General features: G+C 41.0%; 4 protein-coding genes across 5 annotated transcripts; 3 read left to right on the top strand and 1 right to left on the bottom strand.

Moving 5' to 3' along the window:
- The first annotated feature begins 16 nt into the window (after positions 1 to 16).
- On the top strand, positions 17 to 3,568 carry gnptg (N-acetylglucosamine-1-phosphate transferase subunit gamma). The gene is made up of 11 exons (XM_050060373.1): positions 17 to 197; positions 314 to 368; positions 453 to 520; positions 672 to 726; positions 876 to 959; positions 1,074 to 1,167; positions 2,298 to 2,412; positions 2,505 to 2,587; positions 2,746 to 2,874; positions 2,994 to 3,075; positions 3,169 to 3,568. The coding sequence occupies exons 1-11, from the start codon at positions 17 to 19 to the stop codon at positions 3,246 to 3,248; spliced, it is 1,026 nt and encodes a 341-aa protein (XP_049916330.1). The 3' UTR covers positions 3,249 to 3,568.
- Positions 3,569 to 4,867: 1,299 nt separating this feature from the next.
- Positions 4,868 to 17,968, bottom strand: LOC126399991 (uncharacterized protein C7orf50). 2 transcript variants are annotated; one of them, XM_050060377.1, is made up of 6 exons: positions 17,820 to 17,968; positions 17,331 to 17,473; positions 17,118 to 17,231; positions 8,637 to 8,848; positions 6,792 to 6,873; positions 4,868 to 5,365 (listed from the first exon to the last, which is right to left on the bottom strand). In XM_050060377.1, the coding sequence occupies exons 1-6, from the start codon at positions 17,866 to 17,868 to the stop codon at positions 5,186 to 5,188; spliced, it is 780 nt and encodes a 259-aa protein (XP_049916334.1). In that variant the 5' UTR covers positions 17,869 to 17,968; the 3' UTR covers positions 4,868 to 5,185. The 2 variants fall into 2 exon arrangements, with proteins under 2 accessions (XP_049916334.1, XP_049916335.1); XM_050060378.1 differs by lacking the exon at positions 17,820 to 17,968 and adding an exon at positions 17,645 to 17,813.
- On the top strand, positions 9,816 to 11,853 carry LOC126399987 (uncharacterized). The gene is made up of 2 exons (XM_050060372.1): positions 9,816 to 10,008; positions 10,540 to 11,853. Exons 1-2 carry the CDS (start codon positions 10,006 to 10,008, stop codon positions 11,635 to 11,637), a joined length of 1,101 nt encoding a protein of 366 aa, XP_049916329.1. The 5' UTR covers positions 9,816 to 10,005; the 3' UTR covers positions 11,638 to 11,853.
- Positions 14,957 to 17,030, top strand: LOC126399986 (G-protein coupled estrogen receptor 1-like). Its single transcript, XM_050060371.1, has one exon. The coding sequence runs from the start codon at positions 15,264 to 15,266 to the stop codon at positions 16,410 to 16,412; it is 1,149 nt and encodes a 382-aa protein (XP_049916328.1). The 5' UTR covers positions 14,957 to 15,263; the 3' UTR covers positions 16,413 to 17,030.
- Positions 17,969 to 18,689: the final 721 nt, after the last annotated feature.

The raw sequence follows: 18,689 nt of genomic DNA, 5'->3' as shown, positions 1-18,689 counted from the left end.
GCCCGATGTACAGCGCATGCGCATATTTTATTTTGATCACGTGCCCTGTCATCTGACGAACGGCTACCAAAGCAGGAAATGTATCCAGAAGACAAACCGAGAGGACGTTTTAATCATTGAAAAATCAGCCATGCAGTGTTTTTGTAACGGAATACATCATGTGTTAAGGTTGTGGATGGTCTGCGTGTCTCTTTTCAGTAAGTACTTATATTCTCAGCTTGATATGTCTTGTGTAAACTAAACCAAATGCGCCACAAATATGGGTACATATGGTTGTATGAGTTGAGGCTGATGTCGACTGTTCTTTGCACAGTAAACCATGGGTTCGCCGGTAAAATGAAGATAGTCGAGGAGCCAAACACATTTGGGTACGTTTAGCAGAGACATATCTGTCACAATGTGCTTCTTGCTGATATTAGCCCCTTACTGACTGATTTTCTGTCTCTGTTTAGGTTAAACAATCCTTTTCTGTCTCAGGGAAGCAGACTACAGCCTAAAGTGACCCCAACTCCAGTATCTGGTAAATTGTTTGTCACCAATTAAAACCTACATTTGATCTGATCCTGTGTTTTAAAGGAAAATGGTTAACTAGTAGATACTGAGTGGGATTTTAAGTTGATTAGCTCAAGCATTGAATTGATTTATCATGATAACACCAATGTCTTCTCAAGGCCCTGCACATTTTCATCGGCTTGCTGGAAAGTGCTTCAGTCTCACAGAGTCAACGTAAGTTTTTTACACATATCATGCTCACATATGATCCCCATTTCTGCTGGCTCTCGTAAATGATCTGCTTTGGATGCTGATTGTTTGATGCAGTCATGTTACATCTGGGAAAACATAACAGGGCATTTGTGTGCCTGGTTATTTTGCAGGTATAAATATGAATTCTGTCCATTTCACAACATCACCCAACACGAGCAGTCATTTAGATGGAACGCCTACAGTGGGATACTGGGGTAAGATGCAGTAACCTCACCTCACATTACCTTTATTGCAAATATCAATATGTGAACGACTGCCAAAAAGCTGTGGGTTGATTGTAATAGTAGCCTTTTGCATGTCCCTAACAGGATCTGGCAGGAGTGGGAAATAGCAAACAACACTTTCACGGGCATGTGGATGAGAGACGGGGATGCTTGTGGAACGAGAAACAGGGAGACAAAGGTTAGTGGGGTTTTAATTGTGAAAAGGGACAGTTCATCCTGAACAAATGGGAACAAATTTTTCCTCTTACCTGTAGTGCTAATTATCAAGCTAGGCTGTTTTGGTGTGAACTGCCAAATGTTGGAGATCTCAGCTGTAGAGATGTCTGCCATCTCTTGAATACAATGGAAGGAGATGGCACTCAGCTTGCGGTGCTCAAAGCGTCAAAAAATGCATTTGAAAGACTCAACAGCAATGTGGTTGTTAACATTAATGACCTCCTCCTTGGCTGAGCTGTAAAGATGCACACTTCCTCTTATGTGGTGATGCAGTTGATGGGTGTAGTTTGGTAACAAGAAAATAGTTCCCACATGAAGATAATCCACAGATGTTGTTGTGAGCAGTGTCATGTAGGAACTATTTTCTTGTTATCAAACTACACCCATCAACTGCATCACCACATAAGAGGAAGTGTGTATGTTTACAGCTCAGCTGAGGAGGAGGCCATCAATGTTTTCATCCTACGATGTCACAAGCCTCTTGTCCAGTTGATGCATACTTCCTGCTGCATGGTGATGCAGTTGGCAAGTGCAGTTCGGTAGGAAGAAAATAGTTCCTAGAGGAAACTATTAAAAACAAGGTGCAATGATTTCTGCAGTCATTGCTGTTGAGTTTTTCAACTGTATTTTTTGGCACTTTGATCACCACAAGCTGAGTGTCATCTAGTTCTGTCATATTTGTTCAACACTCTGCAACTCATACCCACACAATCTAGATTGCTAAACAGCACTACAGATGAGGGAAAAATATGTATATTTGATTTCAAGGTGAGCTGTCCCCTTAAACTCTTTCTGGTAGTCATTTAACAGGCTTAATGATCTCCCCCTTTCAATGTCTGCATTTCTTCTTTAATATGAGACCAATTAAGTAACACCAGAAGACCATGAAGAAAACCCTAAACATCAAATTCATCAGTTAATATTTACCTACAAGTCTAGACCAAATATATCATTTGATGCTCTAAGAGAGTTTTGAATAGTTTTTGACCCCAGAGCCACATCAGACCATCAACTCAAAATCACGGTCAGGATTAAATCAACAATATAAACACTTGAAACGTAGCTAACTTGTTTATTTTGATGTTTCTGCAGGTGATTTTTGTCTGCAGTCCAAGCAGCAAACTTGCTCAAGTCTCAGAGCCCAGTACCTGTGTGTACTCGCTGACCTTCGAGACCCCGCTTGTTTGCCATCCACATTCCCTTTTAGGTAAGACAAAAGATCCATCTTGTAGAGCAAGACGGCCATGGGGTCAGTCAGTGTTAACAGTGATGTCTTATCACTTGTGTGCTCTTTTAAAGTGTACCCGACACTGAGTGATAAGCTCCAGAAGGAATGGGACGAAGCTGAGCAGGCTCGCTATGAAGGTCTTATAACTGAGCAGGTAAAGACCAGTTTGGCTGATCACTGCAAGCTGATGAAATGTACTGGTGTACTTAAGGTTCCCAGTGATTTACAATGAAAATTAAAGAGTTTTATTCCAGTTTTAGTCATTATGAGCTCACGGCCTTGCCACTAACACACACTGTATGTTTGCTGCAGGGATACAACAATCTTTTGAGGGATATTTTTGAGGATGCTGGTTTCCTGAAGAGCCAAAAAGTCAAGATAAAGCCACCAGAGGTTGCAGCTGATTCGGGAACACACAACTCTTTACAGAAATGTACAGAGGTGTGTACATTTATGTGCTCTTCCAAATAATAGCCAACAAAAAATGTATGATATAAGCACAATACTGCTTAAAATGCGCGACAGAAACTTTGTATGCTCTTATAAATATGTTCATACAGGATTTCCAAAAACAGAGGGAAGAAATTGAGAGACTGCGTGCTCTCCTCACGCAACACAATATTTCCTTTGATTCACAGCAAAGTAAGTGAACTCAACTAGACTGTCTTCTCTCATTGACAAGTTATACAGTGTTGCTAACATTATTTTGTGCAATATCTTTGCTATGCGTCACAGATGAATCAAAAGGCGCAGTGAGTACGACGGCTAAGAGTAAACACCTACGGGGAGATAATGGCCTGATTGATCTGCAGTGAATACCTTCCACAGCAAGTCACACTCGACAGTGGATTTGAAGATTTTGTTGGGCAATGTGAGCGACGCAGACACTCACTGGACAATATTGCTGTCACTAGTGAAGGCACTAAAAGTTAATTTAAACACTGAAAAAAACTGAACTCATTGTGGATTACAAACTTGTCGGAATGTCGTGAACCATTTTTTCAGAGGAGTTACGACACTCAGCTGGCTCTCTCAAGGACTTTTTCTGAGTCTTGTAAATGAATCAAATGTAAACATGCAACCATATTGAGAAATATGCTTTTTTTTAAATAAAGTTTTGAGAGGAGGAACAAGATACATGTATCCATGTCAACATTTGAGTCTTCGGCACGTCTGCAGTCTCTCAAAAAAAATCTTCTACTGGAGATGATTTGTGCTCTGTTTTGTGTTTGGTTGGTGGACTTGTGCCTAGTTACAGACACTATCAGCAAACATCTACAACAGTATGACTGGATTTTTTGTTGTTGTTTAAATGAATAGGGCAGGTTATTTATAAATAAGTGACACTTTTTTATGTGTACATGTGGACCAAAAGGCAACAGTAATGCAAAAAATAGTAAATATAGGCTTATTGTGTTGTTTGTTTGTCTTGACACAGTAAGAGGAACTTACTTAAATGTCTTTGAAATATTAGGTTTACTGTGTTTGGGTTTATTTTTAGTAAATCCAGGAGGTGATGTCACCAGCCTTCACTTACATATAGGCTCAGTTTCCTTCCTCATAAGTTTACAGTCTGAGTTAGGGTCAGAACATGCGCAGGTGGCGAACGTTCTCCCCGATCCTGCAGCCAGAACTGGCTCCTATAACTATTGTATATCTGTTTTGGGCATTTACGAGATGTTAATTATGGGCACAACAATGCCTGGCTATATGAATAATATAAAAAAATTCCAAAATTCCTATGAGATTATAACCACAGTTTCAGAATGGGTCTACATTAACCTCAAAAATAAGTAAATAAACACAAACACACATGTATGGAGCATGAACTACTGGGCTGGAAGGAGGAGGGGAACAAAACTGTTTATCATGCTGATGTACCTTGAGTGGATGAGAAAAGTTATTCTCATCAGTGACTTCACAGATTATGGGCTTTGACACGCACAAACATGTCTCGACTACAAGCATTCCTGAGACTTTTACCTCCAGCAGTCTCTCAGATTTCTGTTGCATCTTCTCCTCATCTGTCCAGAAAGGTGAAACTGAACTCTGACTTCTTTACATTTGGAGTTGGAAAAAGCTGCGGCGTAACTTTGAATAGTAATTAAAAGGCAGGCCCATTATTTATTTATTTTTAATTGTGTTTTTCTTATAATATTGTAGCTGTAGCAGTAGTGTTCCTTTTGTATTCAAATCCGAACTTGCAAATTTCATCAAAGTATGAATGTTGCAGCGCCAAAATGCTATTTTCCAAAGCCTTTCTAAAAACATTTTCCCACGTGACCTGACGGAGGTTTCTGCAGGATGACGTTTCTACATATAAACCACCCCTCGCCTGCTTAATGTTCGTGACTGAACCAAGCCTTCTTTGGGAATTGTTTGCTAGCAAACTTCCAAATTTGCTAACCTGGAAAAGAATGCAGATGGAGTTGACCCCATTGTAAGATTTCATATTTTATGCAAATGATTTTGGTGACTGATTACTACCTGGCAACAATGAACACAGAGAATGTCAAGAAATGGAGAATAAACAGTAACCTAGACACATTTAAATTAAAAAATGTGAGCAATACTGGTAATTAAATCAAAACACATCCTTTCCCTGAAGGACCAGTCCAAAACACTACATATAAAAACATGTTTTAGTGTGACACCAGGGTGATTGATCAGTCCACTGGTCAGTCCACTGACCAACCAACATGTCTCAGTCTTTTCCTGGTGGGCTTCATGCCTTTGTTTGATGGTGGTGGGTTCAGGAGAGCAGCTGGATAACTTCTCTGGCTCTGTGCGCCCTCTGCTGGACATCCTTGTCCTCTGGTGCCTGTCCCGACTCTTCAACCAGAGCTAAGGCCTTCTGCACCGTGGTGTCTTTGGCTGCTCCGCGCAGCCCCTCCAGGTACTCGAGCAGCACGGAGAACTTCACATCTGGAATCTGAAATAGAGTTTGTTGAATTAATGTGTTGCTTGAATTCTGTTGTCTGTTTATATTTATTTTTGTAAATAATGTTTTTTTTATTTAGTTTATGTGTGCAAGCCAGGGAATATCAGACAAACTGGAATTGGTTATTCTAATAAGATATCTCAAAGTTTCTAAAGTTTCATATGTCATGTTTTTGCTTCCCAGTAGCTGTGGCCCCCAGTGGAATAATGTGCCATGCCACACCACAGAAACTCCTCACAAACAGGTCCAAGGAACGTGACAATGAGCTCATGCCGTCAACCTAGCCTCCAAATTCCCCAGATCCCCATCTGATCAAACATCTGTGGGACATGTTGGTACCCCACCTCACAACCCACGGGACTCAAAAGATCTAAAGCTAACGCCCTGGTGCCAGACACCAAGGGACACCCTCCAGAGATCCTGTGTCCATGCCCTAACAGGCCAGAGCCAAGTCCGGTCCAAAGAGCACCCACCGTGGATTGGGGGTACCAGCATGTCCCTCAAATGTTCGATCAGATTGGGATCTGGGGTATTTGGTGGTCAGGTCAACACCTTGAGCTCTTTGTCCTGTTCCTCGGGTCATTCCTGAGTAGTTTTTGCGATGTGGCATGGTGCACTGTCCTGCTAGAAGGCCACTGCCATCGATACGTTCCATTGCCATGAGGGGGTTTATTTTCTATTCACGGCTTCACTTTTAATGTTTTGCCTGATCGGTGTATATGTCATGTTACTCTGTTTTGTCTTTTTGCACAATATTTTGGTATATTTAGATTACTTCTCTATATTAATACAGACAAACACTGAGTATCATTACTGAATCATATCAGTCTGGTGTACACTGTTGTCAAATTCAGCAAATATCTCCTCATGGTCTGCTAGCTGTGTATGCACTGGGAAAAAAACACGGTGGCTATGTAAATAGGAAACAAATTGGTTCGGGCCGAGAAACATAACAATATTGTGTCTGCTTGTGCACAGGATAGGGGAAAGGCTATGGATGAAAGAGGAGAAAGGCAGTGGGAGCAAGAGGCATAAATAAATAGTAGTAGTTATTTGTATCTTAATGTAGTATTCAATAAACATAATAAACAATAGTGTGTAATTATAAAAGGCAGCACAAGAGAGCATCTTTAAATAAATTTAAGGGCAGTTCATAAATATTAATACACTGAAACCAACTTTTATAAATTTACCTTTTTGTTCCTCAAAAGCGTCGACCATGCTATATTTACAAAATGCTACTAAAAACAGACTTGTCATTATACTCTATGACTGGAGATAAGAGAGTGGGTGTAACTCACAAACTAATCAGACAGGAAGACATCACTCTGAGGTCAACACCCCCTCACTGTGAACATCGGCAAAGAAAAATCCCCCATCATTGTCATCACAGAGTGCTCACACTGATTCATTTTACCTGTTGGGGGTCAAACATGTGCTGCAGTAACCACGTCTGCCTCGTCTTCTGGAACTTCCACTCTGTGCGGTTGTCGGCCCAGCTGCACAGACGAAATCAGAGCACGTTGAAATTACAAGAAAGGGGTTTATTTTTTTTCATGCTGCAGTTTGTTGTCTGTAGTAGTATACTAGCTTGCTTCAAAGTGTTTGCTGCATTCAGTCCTCCTACACATAACAAGGGACAGGACCTAGACCTTGAAAAGATCTAATGTCGCACTTTGGTAACACAAGACAGAGATTAGGGGAAAAAAGTCAAAATCAAAGCAGTTGAGGAGATATACTGAATGTCAGTCCCTAATATGGGTCAATGTCAAACACACTGCATCACACACTTCCCACAGTGCAACTTGATAAGCTTTTTCATCAGACCCTCAAACTCAACGCCCCAGGTTTGCAACACAGGCTTTCTGTTTCAAATCTACCACAAGGGTTATTTTTCTCACACTTTACAAAGATCCTTAAGAGCCACAGAAGATATTTTACACAAGTCCTCATTATGACTAGTATACTGAACTTTATGTGTACAATGTGTGGGATTTCCTCTTCAGATCTAATTCAATTCACTCACCAAACTCACCACCACAAACAACACCCTCAATAACTACCCAAGAGTAAAAGCAACACCTCTCTGACACATATTCAACACATGTAACCGACATAACCAAGGCTGTGTTTGCTGTGAGGACTGTACTGAATTGCATTACATTGTTCAGTTGTTCCTGATTTCATGTAATGGTGCTACAAAATGTTACTGAGGAAGTATGTCATATTTTACTATCAGCGACAGGTTTAAAAAGGTAGTTTGTGAACCACTTGTGGTCAACTGGATCCATATCATGGCACAAGGGAATACTTCAACTCCCAAATGATCATTTATATATCAATTATTCACTCCAAGTTGCCGTGAATTCGTAAAGCAAACTTTGTTATTCTCGCATTCCTCAGCCGTGAATAAAGCATCTAAAAATAATAAACATTCACCATAAATTGAAGTTAAAGTGGGCCTCGTTTAACAGCAGCAAAACTAAATTTAAACATTGGTTTACAAACTCCTCAGAACTCATGCAGTCTCATTTATCCAGTTGGATGTAAGGTTCCCAAAAATATGCATTTTCGCTGGAGCTTTAGTGTTTACATCTCAACTCAAAAGTGAAACATATCTGTGCTCTCCTCAAAGCCAGACTCAGCTGACAGTAATTTTATCTCGCTGAGCACAAGAGCTGCTGGTCTACCAAAACCTCCATCAGTTAGTTTTGCTTTGCTGAGTCCGAACTGACCCTATAAAACACCAAAGTCACACAATACCAGAAAGAAGAAGAAGAAAGCAGCTCCTGTGTTCTGCAAGGTAAAATTACTGTTTTTTTCCAATGGAGTCTGGCTTTAAAGAGGGCATCGCTAAGTTTCAGTTTCAGTTATGTTTTAGTAAACACATGTTTGGAAAGTACTGAGAATACCACTGGATACATAGGACTTGGGTTACACTGCAGGAGTTGTGTGAGAGTTTGTAAACAGATGTTTTGATGTAGTTTTGCTTTTGTTAGACGTGGACCCCATTGACTTCAATTCATCAAGACTTTTTTCCAGTTTTTGTTCAGCGTAAAGACATGCGAGAAAGAATGTTTTCTTCACAAATTCAACATAACACGGGGTGAGTAACTGATACACAAATTATCATTTGGGGAGTGAAGTATTCCTTTAATTAATATCCACGTGCTTTGGACGTGTCGTTTCTTCTCTTAGACATGATGACATCATAGGCAGGTGGCAATGCACCTGTCCTGTACTACATGAGAGTGGCTCTTACCAGGTGAGATAGTCTAAGGCCTGCTGAGGTGCAATGGGTCCAGATGCTTCAGGTTTCTTTTCAGTCTCTCCCTCCGCTTTGAGCCTCTTCTTCTCCTCCTTTTTCAGGATCTTCTTCATCTTCCTCTCCAGGACCCGCTTCTCCTCGGGGCTTAGGTCCTCCTCTCCCTCCACCTCGTCTGTCCTCCCCGGACGATGGGGTGGATCTGATTTCTGTCACACCAAAGCAAAACAAAAGCTCATGGGAGTTATCTACATTAACAGGCCTTCCTTTGTAGACCCTTATCATTTTCTGCGTTCATGTAAAGCCATTTACAAAACATCCCTAAATAACTCACGCTGAGAGTGATCGAATGATAAGAAAAATGTTGAAACAATGATTTAGTTTTGTGTAATGAACAGCCACTTCCTGCCACTTCCTGCCGGTTTTCAGTAGTTTATAGTTTTCCTGGTCAGTGCAAAGCTAATGCTAGATGCCTCATGCATCTTGAGTTTAATTTCTACAGTAAAATGTAACATAAATGTGACATTTTGTTGCGCTGCAGCATACAGATGAGACAGCTAAAGCACTTTTTGAGTTTACATCACTTCCTGTTGCACTGCAGCTCTGAGGGACGTTTCCTGAGTCTACAGCTTTATGAGGTCAGCATCACACGCATTCATAGTGTGTGGTGAAGTTTACCGTGGTGCACAACATGCCTTCGGAGTTGCATTCAAAACAGTTGCTCTGAACCACAGCACAAGCGTGCATGATTTAAAAATAACCACCTGTCAAGTCAGTTTTTTGGCCAATCGCACAGAGGAGCCACAAAACAAAGCAGCTGTTGTGTGAGTGAATTTTGAATCGAAAACAGAAATTGTGTTGCAGTTTCATGACGGAGAAATAGATATTTTACTTAGTAACAGGGTGAAACTGAGTATCTAGCTCCCCATTTGTCTGCAGAATAATTGAAGCCCTGCAAAAGACTTGTTTAAACTTTTTCTGAGGAGAAATAAAGAACCAAATTAAAGTCATTTTGCAGCAGCAGTAGGCAGTTACCACAGCACAACTTAAAGACTGCATTTAACTCTCTGGGGAAGTTAAACAAGGGACACAGTATGCTCTGATTTAACGGTGCTCTGTCTGCAGGGTGATGAAGTAGAAAAAAAAAAAAAAAAAAAGAGGGAGGGGAGGGAAAGATTTTGATCACATGGCCACGAAGTCACTCTGAAAGTATGCTGGCGGGGTATTGCCCACAGAAATATATAAAGTGCTTCACAGTGAGCGGCTGTGTCCATGCGACGAGCATCATTTTAGGAGCTTTGGGTCGATCGGCAGCGTCGGGGCTGGTGGATACACAACAAGAGAGGAGCGGGTGACGAAAGCAAAAATGGTAAGTGGAAACATGTGTTTTCACTGAGCAGGCAGTTCCTCAAAGAGGAACAGACAAAGACTGGCCAAGGGGACATGCGGTCATAGAAAATACTTTAGAAAGAAAACATTATTACATATCTAGTCAGCACTGCATGTATTTTAGGGATCTATAATAATGACTTCAAGCTAACTTAAAATTTCAGCCCAACTTTGAGTTAATTCAGGAAGGAAATGCACATATGTTGAAAGAGTATGTTCGTGTGGAAAACCCAAGTAAATGATTCACAGGCTGAGTGACAGTAAACACAGTTTGAAATGTATAAAACACAGCTGATAAATGTGTTTAACTACTCAAATATGGTTGTTCCTTTGCGCACTAAAAGAGCAACCAATGTACAGACAGCAGGTGGTTAACAATTGCACCCACATTATCTGAACTCTGCTGATAGTTCACCACATTCAGATGGGAGGAAATGTTTGACTAACAGTTGAGGGTGATGCTGAGGAGGACAGGGTGTCATCAGTATTTGTTTTCTCTTTTCACTTCCAGCCTACTCAAAGCGTGGACTTGCTCATCACTGAGATGAGCACCACGCCTTCATTTACTGACAGTCCCACCGTCGTGGGCGACGCCACCACCGCTGCCATCATAATGGACAACTCCACCTCTGCATTCTCCCCTCAAAACAAGTTAGACGAAATCTCAGCCAATGACATCACCTCCAGGGCGAACTACTTCTACAGTTTCTTTGCTGGGCTCGGCTTCATCGCCGGGTGCTTCCTGATCTACAGCTTCATCCAGACCTACAGAGCCCAGAGGCGGCTGGCCTGGCTCGACTGCCTGCTCTGGGCATTTTGCGGCCTCCAGCTGCTGCTCCTGCTCCTCTCTCTCCACATTGTGGCCTACAGACCTCACTACCTGCTCGCAACAGGTTTGGGCTGTGCTGCTCTCTCCTTTACCGTCAACACGGCCTGTCTCTGCGGTCTGCTGGTCTTAGTGCTGATGGCTTACGTGCTCACACTGGATCCACCGTCCCACGCCCTGCTGAGGAAGCCTTGGGTCTGTGCAGCTCTGGTGATCCTGACTTCTATCTTGATTTCTCTGCTCCTGGCCGGGCTTCGTGGACCCCGAGTTGGTCTACAGGAAAAAGGCAGGTGCTTTATGGATCCAGTCCAAGCTGGTGTGTCTTACGCAGCTGCTAGGTTGTGCCTGGCTTTTTTGATTCCCTACATCCTCCAAATGGGACTTCTGATAGGTGGCTGTGTCCGGCAGTGGAAATCTAAAGGACGTTTCCTCTCCGGCTCTGAGGAGGGTCCTGTGTTCCTGGCAGTGACCGTGGTCATGTTCATCTGCCAGCTCTTCTACAGCGTGGCGCTGGTGAGAGGAGCACAACTGGCACAACGAGAGGAGGGGCTGAGCCATCACGAGCGCGCGTTTCTGAGCGTGGCTGAGTTTGTACTGTTCTCAGGGAGCAGCGGCAGCCTCCTACTCGTGCTGCTCCTGCACAGGCCATGTCGAGAGAGTTTCCACGGGGTGTTCAGGCAGCTGAGGGACTGCTGTCAAAGCCCAGGGCGCACGCAGCCCAACAGGAACATCATAGCTCCCCATATTGAGATCACAGACACCCTGCAGGATATTGAGTCATAGAGGACAAAGACTCTCTCATCTGTGAGCACAAAACTCTTCTGATGCATCGAAATAAAGACTTTTGAAACTTGATGTATTAAACATAATATTAATCTAACTTTTAAAATGCTTTCTATTTCTCTAAAGTGACAATTTAAATGCTTTTCCGTGCATGTATTTCTCCTTTATTTTATTGTACATTTTTATTTTGCAAAAATAAATGCTGTGCTGTACGTATTCAGAATTGTGCTACATGTACAGTCCTTATTGTAACTGTTGCAATACTGACAATATATTTATAGAGTTGTTAAAAATCAACAACCATGAATAAGACAATTAAAAAAGGACGTACTGTCGGTAGTGGGTGCAATCTCACATCTTTTGAACCTGCTCTCACAGAACAGACTCTGTTTTGCATAAATACAATTTGCACAAAAGCCCATTTAGACAAAATGCCTGGAAAACTTCTGCGACTCCCAGAACGCCACATAGGAAACATTTAGTCAGGGAAAAATAAAAGTCAGATCCTAAGCTGAGGGCCAACAGTGTCAGTATTTTCCAAGAAATTATTTTAAAGCTGTTAAACTAAACAAGCCAGACAGGCGACACTTTAAACTCCTTTCAAGAAACTGATGGGCACCAGTTCTAGGAATAACTGACCTGCATGGATCACACATTACATCAGTGCCAGCAGAGTGGCACTACACCAGGGACCAGTAGGAAAATTAAAACAGGAACTGGATTGCACAAGATGTTGGCGTCATGTAAAATGTCAGACCTGATTCACACTGTGTGAAATCATAGCAGAAGTTGATGCATTACAGCGTTAACATCAAATTTATCTACAGTCTCGAAAAGGCGCCTGTAAAGTAAAACAAAAAGCACAGTAAAGGGTGGTGCTAAAGTCTGAAGAAAAAAAAAAGCTGAAGTGAGACTATCATTGTCTGACCATGTTGTTTTGTGTAAATACATTGTTTGTCGGTCTTTGCTTTAATTCCCCCGAGTCCCATATTTATATATTTGAACATTCTACAATCATAGTCGTGTTTACGCTTCAGTGCTGACAAGTTGGTTCGTGTCCTAACTGGACAAAATCTTTTATGCAATAAAATAAGCCCATACAAAAATACATAGGGGGTGTACAATGTGACGACTTCACCACACACCATGTAGTAGTTGTTGAGGTATTTCAGTCTTGACCACACTGGCTGACCAGAGCGATGCGCTAGCAGAGTAAAAAGCCAATTTCCTATTTGAACGCTCTATTCCATTTTTAAAAGTATGTACACAATGTGTCAAATAGGGGTGGACGATATGGCCTATAAATAATACTGCACCATTTTCAGACTACATCCTGCTACACAATATATATCATCAGATTTTAAAATCTCCTCTAAACCACTGCAGATTGCTAAAATACTAAACTATTAAATAAACTGTTACAATGAAGTTTAATAAAGTACAATAAAGGTCAATTAAGTACTGAATATAAAAAGCTTTAACAAAGTACTGTTATAATAAAGTTAAAGACTATATTGCTAATAAACTGAAGTGAAGCCATGACGAAAAACGTAATGTTTGGATGAAAAACTATGAATCGTGTCTGTGTGCACGCCTGCATTGTGTGTTTGTGTTTCTTGCTGTAAGTGGTGGGCGGCACCACAACACTTTACTGTGACACCTGCTTTCAAAGTCACCACCACACAGACGGGAAGGATTAGGAAGACCGCAATGCAGTGCAAGAAAACTCAGGTAGGTTTTTTCATATGAATTACAAAATTATTTATATCAAAGCAAACCGACTTTAATTGTCTTGTAGTTTTCAGATTTAAAAAAAGAATTTCTGGGCATTTTATGTCTTTGTTATTTAAATGACAGCAGAGAGAAAGATAAAACAGGGTCAGTGGCTGGTCGGTTATGGTTGGTGTCTTACAACCCCAGACTACCAGACCACCTTACTCAGAGTGTCTACAGGTTACGACAGTTAAATTGAATGCTTTTTAGGTCCTGTTTAAGACACAATTTAACCAAATTTAGGACAGATTTTTGGACAAATCATGTAAACACGGCAGGCAAGTAGTATATATGTGGTCTTGTGCAGAGGTACGTGTTTATATATAGGAATATGGTTATTAGAGTAAGTTAAGTAAATCTAAATGTTGCCCTCATTTTCACAAAATGAAATTAAAAGATTGATAAATGACATTAAATAAAATGTGTGTAGTTAACCCCTCACAAATTCAAATGTAAGACTATTTAATGACTTTTAAGGCATTATTGTTATAAGATTGAATTCAAGACATAGTAAGACCTTTAAGGACGTGTAGACACCCTGCTACTACTGTGATTTTGTATCAAAGAAGAAAACTGCATCAAATCTGACGTTTTCCTCGAGAGAAACAGCCACAGCAGAGCTATAAGACAATGATAAATATATAGTTATAAACATAGTTTTGTAACTGATCATGTGTAATGATCATAAATGGCATGGTATATGACATTTGTAAGAGAGGGTATAATCACTTATATTTAAACAAGAAACATCCCTTAATCCCAAATTGCCCAAAATTATTTCCAAAGTGAGCATCAACCAGAGGAGGGACCAAGTTATTGTTTAGTAAGTTACAAGTCTCAAGTCGTTGCACTCAAGTCTAAGTCCTAAACTTTGAATTTCGAGTGCCAAACAAGTCACAATGTCCTCTTCACCAAATATAACTGCCATTGCAACAACAGAATAATATTAAATATAAATATATTCAATTTACAAAAATCTTAAATGCTTTTAAAATGTTTTATTTGTTTAAACAGGTCTGTTGGAAGTAGTTGCATCTCCATCTATAATTTTTCATCTGCATATTTTGCGTACTGAAATTCAGTTTGTGTAGACTACCGCATAGTTTTTGTATGCTAACAAAATTATCTTTGGTATGATTTTTTTTCCAACTGCCGCTAATTCACGCAACATTGGTTCTTTATGGTTCTCTCCTGCAACTTGATTGGATGCTGTCGGATTGCTTCAAACAAAGTGGATCTGGGGAACTAAGTCTTGACTCACTAGTGATGAATAGCGTTAATGTTAGTTGATTCAGGAAATTAATTGATTGGTGACACACTTGTAAAATAAAATACTTTTAAATCTTTAGGTTTGGGGGAAGGTATCAAGTGTTTTAAAGTCAAAAGGCTCCAGTCCAAGTGATGTCATGAGTCACTGGTGTTAAAGTTTCAATTTTTTTGGATTTTGTCGAGTCTAAAGTCATCGAATTTGTGACTTGAGTCTCACTCAAGTCCAAGACATATAAATAAAGTTCACACCCGTGGCATCAACTAATGTATAGTATATAAAAAGTGTTGTCAATTTTTCTGCCATTGAATGATAATGTACAGAGATGTTTTTGCCTCCTGAGAGTCTATTTATTCACTAAATCTATGTCTTGAAAAGATGAAAACTTGCTGTTAACTTGCTACATTTCTCCTCTCTTGTCTATAACAAAAAGTGGGAATCAGTATATATCCAAGATGACCACAGCACAGAAAGAGCAACAGATGACACCACAGTCTTCACTGGGGCAAAACCCTTGGAAAACTAAACACTACGGCAACTTGATGGGAAGCTACTGCTAAAACAATATCAACACAAAAAGAATAATATGGACAGGACCATGTACGTGGACTACAAAGTCTTCACTGTTCGGCCAAATGACACAGAGGCAGTCGTCTCTGATATTCTGCAGGAAGCTTCAGAGAGTCATCAGCTTTATATCATCAGCCTCTTCCTCTCCAGCATCTACATTATATTCCTGTTCCCCGTGGGCTTCATCGGGAACATCCTCATCTTAGTGGTCAACCTGCACCACAAGGGCCGCTTAACAGCCCCGGACCTGTACTTTGTGAACCTGGCCGTGGCCGACCTCACTCTCGTGGCCGACTCTCTGATCGAGGTGTTCAACCTGAAGCAGGGCTACTATGACAAGCCCCACCTCTGCACCTTCATGAACCTTTTCCAGCAGGCCAACATGTACAGCAGCGTCTTCTTCTTATCCTGGATGAGCTTCGACAGGTTTGTTGCAATGACTGGCCTCATGGGTCGCAGCATGCCGCGTGCACGCCTCAGCTGCTGCCTCATCTGGGTGTCCTCGTCTTTGCTCACCGTACTTCCTTTTGCCATAGCTCAAAGCCAGCACGCTGGAGAACTCCACTTCTGCTTCGCCAACGTGACCCAGATTCAGTGGCTGGAGGTGATGCTGGGTTTCTTGCTGCCTTTCTGCATCTTGGGTCTGTGCTACTGGAGAATAGCACAGGTGCTCCGGAGGAGCCAGAGGGGACAAGATGGCCCCCGGCAGAGGCCTCGCAGGCAGAAGGCTCTGCGGATGATCTCAGCAGCTGTGTTAGTCTTCTTCCTCTGCTGGCTCCCGGAGAACGTGTTTGTAAGCGTTCACCTTCTAAGAGGTGACTCAGACAGCAGCACACTGTGGCAGGACTACCCCCTCACAGGTCATGCTGTCAGGCTGGCGGCCTTTTCTAACAGCTGTCTGAACCCACTCATCTACAGCTTCCTTGGGGAGACCTTTCGGGTTAAACTGAGGCTCCTTCTCCAGGAGAGGAGCAGATGGGCCAAGCTGCACAGGTCAGCCACTGGGAAATCTTTCTATGTACAAGCTGCAAACACATGTGGCCATGCACCATGCCACAGGCAAAGCCAGTCCACACACTTAAGCTCTAACATTCTTCCACAAACTGTTCTGCTCCCCCCAAACAAAGACCAACTGCATACAGTGGGCCACAATGATAACAGATGACATCATGTTTGTGCCATCAGTGTAAAGACATCATTCATGGACACTGTAAAAGCAAGGACTCAAACTGTTGAGGAAACACTTGTTTAATCTGTTTTTAAAAGGATAGTTTGGATGTTTGGAGCTGGGGTGTTACAAGTACTTATCTATAGTCAGTTACCTACAGCAGGCAGCATTCGGTGCACCCCTCATTTGGAGAAGCAGACAGGAGTACCAACATGGAAGCTACGCAATGCACTGCTGTGAACAGGGTCAGCGTCAAAACATATTTTACCCACCTAACAAAATCTATATCAGTTGAAGTGTACGCTGTATTGAGAATATTTTCACCACTTTACCTTGATGTGGAGAGTCGACGGGAGACTTCTTCTTAAATTAAATGTCATCTTTTTAAGACCTTTTTATTGCAACTTGGAATGTAACATCAGTCATATTTTGCCATTTAAAGTAATTTAGTAATAAAAACTCAACTGTAAGAATAAAATGTCAAGTCCTCCTCACTTGGCCTCCAAAACATACCTTTTACCTGGTGTAAATCATGTTTTTCAGCACCTTTACACAACTTGTTTTGAAGACTGGGTTGTTACGAACACATGTAAAGAGTTGTCTGTTTGGAGCAACACAAATCAGGCGTCAGGGTTCACCTGAGTTCTCACAGAAACCAGTAACTGTGTATATTTTTAAAGGAAACAAAGGGAAAAGGCTTACCTCAGTTTGTGTTGTCATCTGCTCTGTCATGTGTTTCTTTTTGTGTTTCTTATGCTTTTTCTGTTTTGTATCATCTCCTGTGATCATCACATGAGGACTCTGTACCGGCGCCTCCTGAATTAAATAAACAAACATTATTTATTATGTTTTTTTGAGCAATTCCAGGTTGTGTCATCAAAAACAGGTGTACACACAGGGGACTGTACTACTCACCTCTACCTCTATCTTTTTCCTTTTCCTTTTTCCTTTAGTGTCCATCATTTCTTCCACATGAACCTCATTGACATTTGGGCTCAGTGCCTTTCTTTTAGGCGGTTTTGACACAGATTTGTCTTTAGCCATGAGATTATTTAGTCCTACAAACAGACACGTGCACGTTATATAACAGCAGATATACATACTGAACATACTGTGTTGAGTCGCTTGTTAAATGGACTACAACAGACTGAAAAGAATAGTGGCTTTTGCATGCTTCATTTGATGTACTCAACATTTCATGACACAGAGAAACAGAAGAACATACTGACCTCAATTACAACTGAATGTTCAACACATGTAAACAGTTTTCACGGCCCAAAACACAAATGTTACTCTGGTTCATATGTTTCTTCGGCGGCCACATAGAATCTTTTGACCGCTAAAACTTAATCATGGACCAAACATGTATCTTCGCACACTGCTCTTATGTACAAATGAACTTACTTGAACTGAGAAAAATCGTGTAGACCTCCGTAAAGCACACATCAAGCATGGGAACTCAACCAGGAAGTGATATCGCCCAGATGAAGCGCGATTGGATGGTTATCTCTCTCTGGTTTGTGATTGGTTAACGAATGTGACTGCTTCAATGACCCTCGGTGAGAAAAGCTCTGGAACTTTCAGCAGCAGTGGTGTTGTTTCCATCATATATGATATACTATATAAAGGGTGAACAAAAATGAAGATGGCTCGGGAATTCACAGAGGTTCTGAAATATGTTTCAGAAGATAAATTCAACAACACCACAGCATTAAAACAGTAGAAAACAGTGAATTTAATACAAGGTACCTTTATATTATATTATTACATACATACATTATACTATTATTATTGTAAAAACATAAGCTGGTACTGAGGACTGAAATTAAACCAGATACTATGGAGTCTTGTGAGCTTCTTAAAAACCAAAACGGGATGTGACAGTGAGGTTCAGAGTTAAATCTTGAGCTTCACTTTAAGGTTCATTTAGTAGCAAAAGGAAAATGAATATATCAACACCTACATTTCTATAAAAACTGTGCAAAAACTACTAAGGGACTGTGCTTAACTTGTCAGAAGGGGGAGGGTGGCTTGGGTGTGACTTTATTTGTTTGTTCACTGAGACTATCTGACTAGGTGACTGGTGATAATGCGGGACATCGACCATTAAAAATAAATGAATAAATGATAACAATAATAATAATAATAATAATAATAATAATAATAATAATAACAGAGTAATAACCAAAACAAACAGCTAATTTCTTAAGCAAAATGCAAATCCTCCCTAAAAATGATGTGTTGAACGACTGTCAGAAATGTGAAAATTTCACA

The sequence above is a fragment of the Epinephelus moara genome, chromosome 13 (genome assembly GCF_006386435.1).
Source record: "Epinephelus moara isolate mb chromosome 13, YSFRI_EMoa_1.0, whole genome shotgun sequence".
NCBI classification, from domain to species: Eukaryota; Metazoa; Chordata; class Actinopteri; order Perciformes; family Serranidae; genus Epinephelus; species Epinephelus moara.
The sequence above is the reverse complement of the archived record's forward strand: the minus strand, read 5'-3'. Positions and strand labels throughout refer to the sequence as shown.